General features: G+C 42.3%; 1 protein-coding gene across 1 annotated transcript; it reads right to left on the bottom strand.

The window, feature by feature from the left end:
• Nucleotides 1-493: 493 nt before the first annotated feature.
• On the bottom strand, nucleotides 494-2894 carry LOC121963935 (lysosomal alpha-mannosidase-like; the record flags this gene model as incomplete). Its single annotated transcript, XM_042514173.1, has 4 exons — nucleotides 494-639; nucleotides 1581-1713; nucleotides 2446-2639; nucleotides 2721-2894. Coding segments are annotated over 4 exons (647 nt in total), but the record flags the coding sequence as incomplete, so codon positions are not given.
• Between the last annotated feature and the right edge of the window lie 1579 nt (nucleotides 2895-4473).

Below are 4473 nucleotides of genomic sequence, written 5' to 3'. Positions count from 1 at the left end.
CATTTCGGCCGCTTGTACCTGCGATCTTGTTCATTCTGTCACTACCCAAAGCTCGTGACCATAGGTGAGGGTAGGAACGAAGATCGACCGGTAAATCGAGAGCTTTGCTTTTCGGCTCAGCTCCCTCTTCACCACGACAGATCGGTGCAGCGTCCGCATTACGGCAGACGCTGCACCGATCCGCCTGTCGATCTCTCACTCCATCCTTCCCTCACTTTGAACAAGACCCCGAGGTACTTAAACTCCTCCACTTGGGGCAGGATCTCATCCCCGATCTGGAGGGGGCACTCCACCCTTTTCCGGCTGAGAACCATGGCCTCAGATTTGGAGGTGCTGATTCTATATGTATGAAAGGTGCTATACCAACAAAATATCCTTTTTTTTTTAGTACTTATAATTGCGTACAGTAAGCTTGTCATTAGTCATCATATTCTTTACAGTTGAGCGATATGGTGCGTTTAAGTTATTGTGTATGTGTGTGTGTGTGTCTTACCTGATTGTTGGCGATGGCGAGGAAGCGCCTCACCACGTCATCGACATTATAGTCCTCCAGGTCAGGGTCATCTCTGATTGGTGCGTCATCACAGGACTGGTCCCAGCAGAAGCCATCTGGAGGATTGTACCCGTTGGGAAGGATCCCTGTTAGGTGGTGGAGGCAAAGGGCAAAGGTTAAACTACAAAAGTAGAACTACCACCTCATGTAGTATAGCTCCACAAAGCGGTTAAGTTGTAGTTTACATCTGTGTCTGTCCTGACTCCTGTGTAGCCATGACAGGTGACTATGTGTCAAATATGGATGTTGCTTATTTTAAAACATCAACGCTTCACACACACATTTTCAGCCCGGAAGCACAGAAGATCTCTACAATCAGCACAGTTTCAAGATTAGAGTCACATATTCAGCGTCTGATCAGATATGAGCTTTCCTTTTCCTGAGTTATGACATAAGTAACAGCAAGAAAAGTTTTTGCTAAATAATATGATAAAACAGTGAAATTGAGCTTTAGGGTATAAAATGTCATTGATCTTTTTCTTTTTCACAATTATAATATGAATGTTTGTAATACTTTTGACCACCCAAATCTAATTTGCTCATCATTGAATACAAGTTGACATTTGTGCCAAATTTGGGGAAATTCCCCCAAGGCCTTCTTGAGATATCGGTGTTTATGAGAATGAGATGGAAACAAGGTCACATTAACCTTGACCTTTGACCATCGAAATCTAAACAGGTCATTGTTGAGTCCATATTGGCGTTTGTGCCAAATTTCAGGAAATTCCTACTAAGAGAATGAGAAAAACCAGGTCACAGTAATCTTGACCTCTTACCACCAAAATCTAACAAGTTCATCCTTGAGCCCAAGTGGACGTTTGTGCCAAAAGTTAAAAAAACTCCATCAAGACGGTACGTACATACAAATGGACAACCCGAGAACATAATGCCTCTGCACATGGCTATCATCCATGAAGATGCATGAGAACAACCCGTTCCAGTCATGCACCAATGTGAAAACATTTATGATTTGAGTGAAATGAGCCTTTAAGGAGGAGTAAATGTGTATGTGTGGGAGTTTTGTTACCTGTGAAGAGATCAGCCATGGGCGGTGTGAGGCTGTCAGACGCCCTCCACAGGAGCTCCTGCTCCTTCGTTCCCCTCCTGCGAGCCCGGTCCTGGTAGTCCAGACGACCAAAGAAAAAGCCGTCGTACCCCATCTGGAACAAAACACACCGGAAACAGTTGGTCTAAAGCTCAGAGATAAAAGTTTAACTGGAGAGCTGCAGGTTTGAAGTCATGTTGCGACAGCATGTGTTTGAAATGAATTGGGTTTCATTTGGGGAAATAAACGTATTTGTTTTCTAGTTTAAGGTCAAACGAAAAGATTGATACTAAATATAAAACTACAGCAAGCAGCTGTTTAGCTTAGCTTAGCATAAAATCTGAAAAAAAGGGGAACAGCTGGCCTGGCTCCGTCTACAGGCAACAAAACTCACCTACCAGCATCATTAAAGCTCACCAATTATCATATTACATTTACTACTTTAAGTGTTCCTGAAATCTCCGCTGGTTGCCTGGAAACCCCAAATTGACAAAATCACAATCTGAAATCCTATCTTATCTAAGTTCAGGATGACATTTAGTTTATTTTAGTATTTCAGAGATGTGTTTTCTACTGCATGTAGTAAAAATAAAGATCTTATTTTAGGATATGAATTCAGCTATTACAGAACCCAAAGTAGGAATCCTAAATTAATAGATCATAGATCCTATCCTAAATTCAAAATAACTGCTAAAAATGGGACCCAATGACTCCACAAAATCACCCAGTTAAGAAATGCTCCAGCACATAATCCTCCCCTAAAACCACGACTTTTTCTTATCTAACTCTCTGCAGGACAGTGATGTTTATTTCTTAAAATGCTGAACTATCCTTTAAGATGAATTACCTGCGCAAACATGGAGGCGTGTTCTCGGGCGTGGCCAAAGGGGTCGATGTGCCAGGCGACACGGGGGCGACCACAAGGCCCAAAAGTCTCATTGAGGAACCTCAGGCCCATGGTCATCTGGTCGATGACGGCGCTGTAGTGGGTGGTGGCCTCGTCACTCATACACCAGCCGCCGTTCACAAACTCCAGACGGCCTGAAGGAAAGAGAGAGGTGTTAATTCAGGTTATGAAACCCCTCCAGTTTAAATATAAATGTACAATGTTGACTTATTTACCTTCATTAACCAGCTGTTTGACGGTCTGCTGCATGCTGGAGCTCTGCTGTTTCCACCAGCGGTAGAAGAACGCCGTCTCCACGTAGATGAACCTCCTGTCAGGATTCTTCAGCAGCTGATCCACCACCGAGTCCAGGATGTACTGCACCCCCGCGTGCTGGATGTCGTTACGATCTACTCACAGATTAAACACACATACAAAAACACGTATAGATTGAGGACAGAAAGTGATTTTTAACATAGATTTCCAACTTCGAGAAGGCGTATGAAAAAATATCCATCAGATTTTTTACTGTTGTAAAACTTCTGCAACTATTTACTCAAAACATTTGTGAAAGTTTCCTTTTGAAGTTGAAGTAAAGAACAGTGAAAGATGCTTTCATGTCAAAAACAAAATTAAGAAACACTCTGCAAAATCTTTTTACATTTTCTAAATGTTGTATCCTTCAAATACCTGACTGTGCTCAGGAACTCAGTTGTTAAAGCTGGTGCACCGTGCACAGAGGCTACTGTATGTCCTCGCCACGGCGGCCACGGGTTTGACTCCAGCCTTGGCCCTATCTATTCACGGCCAAAAGCCCCCATATAATTATCTATGAAAAATTAAAAACTGTGTGCTTATACTTCAATGTCATGTTGCAAAAATAAATGAAAAGTGGATGAAAACTAAAATTCATGCATTGTCCACACATTCATGCGGTACATTTTATCTATTCATAGAAAGTGCAACTTATCTCTGCTTGCATAACCACACAGGTCAAGAACAGATGATGGTCACCTGCAGAACACACGGCCACTTCCACTGTAAAAAGACATGTGATGCACTAAAACTATAAAACTGTTTTGCAGAATCTGCTTGTGAAGAAAGCAGCTGGACTCATCAACAAGACCCCTGCACTGACTGCAACGCAGGGACGACCAAGTTTAAAAAACAACAAAATTGGACTTTCCACTTTTTTCACGTGATTATACAATAAGGAAAACTTAGATATTACTGTATATTATACTACGTTTGCCAATATATCCCCCTTAATCCTACACACTGGACCTTTAAGACACATCAAGTGCTTGTGTTAATGTGTGATGGATACACGACTGGATTGATTTTAGCCATAATCAGGGTGGCACAGTGGAGGTTAGCACTGTTGCCTCACAGCAAAAAACTCCTGGGTTGGTGTCCCCGGATGACCTAAGTCTGTTTGCATGTTTTCCCCGTGTCTGTGTGGGTTTCCTCCGTGTGCTCCAGTTTCTAGCAAAAACACGTCTGTTAGGTTAACACACCTGTCCGTACTCCTGACCAAATTGTGGCAGAAAATTAGAAGTCGGTATCCGAGTGCTGCACCCTGCTCAGTGCTCCTTAGAGGAAGAGTAAAATGCAGAGGATAATTCTGCTGTAAAATGCACATGTGAAAATAAAAAAAGTCTTATTTTTTTATTTGTAAAGCTGCAGCACTCTTTTAAAAACTTAGCACTGAGCTCCAGAAGTTTGTTGCTCTCATGGAGACGACTGATGAGCCAAACTCGGCAGATCTGTACTGTGTTGCAGCGTCTGACGGTCCTCCTCGTTGTCCCATCTGAGTGACATGAACTCTTCCGATGTCTATTGATCACTCTGACAATTAAACTAGCAACAGCAAAATGCACAAGGATTTCAAAGGTCAGGAGATTACACTTCTGAGAGATGTTACACTGACATTTACTTTAGCCAGAACTTTGTCCAGTGACTGAAATATTTGTAAAGTTTTTTTAGTGG

This window comes from Plectropomus leopardus, unplaced genomic scaffold (genome assembly GCF_008729295.1).
Source record: "Plectropomus leopardus isolate mb unplaced genomic scaffold, YSFRI_Pleo_2.0 unplaced_scaffold13303, whole genome shotgun sequence".
Taxonomy (NCBI): Eukaryota; Metazoa; Chordata; class Actinopteri; order Perciformes; family Serranidae; genus Plectropomus; species Plectropomus leopardus.
The sequence above is the reverse complement of the archived record's forward strand: the minus strand, read 5'-3'. Positions and strand labels throughout refer to the sequence as shown.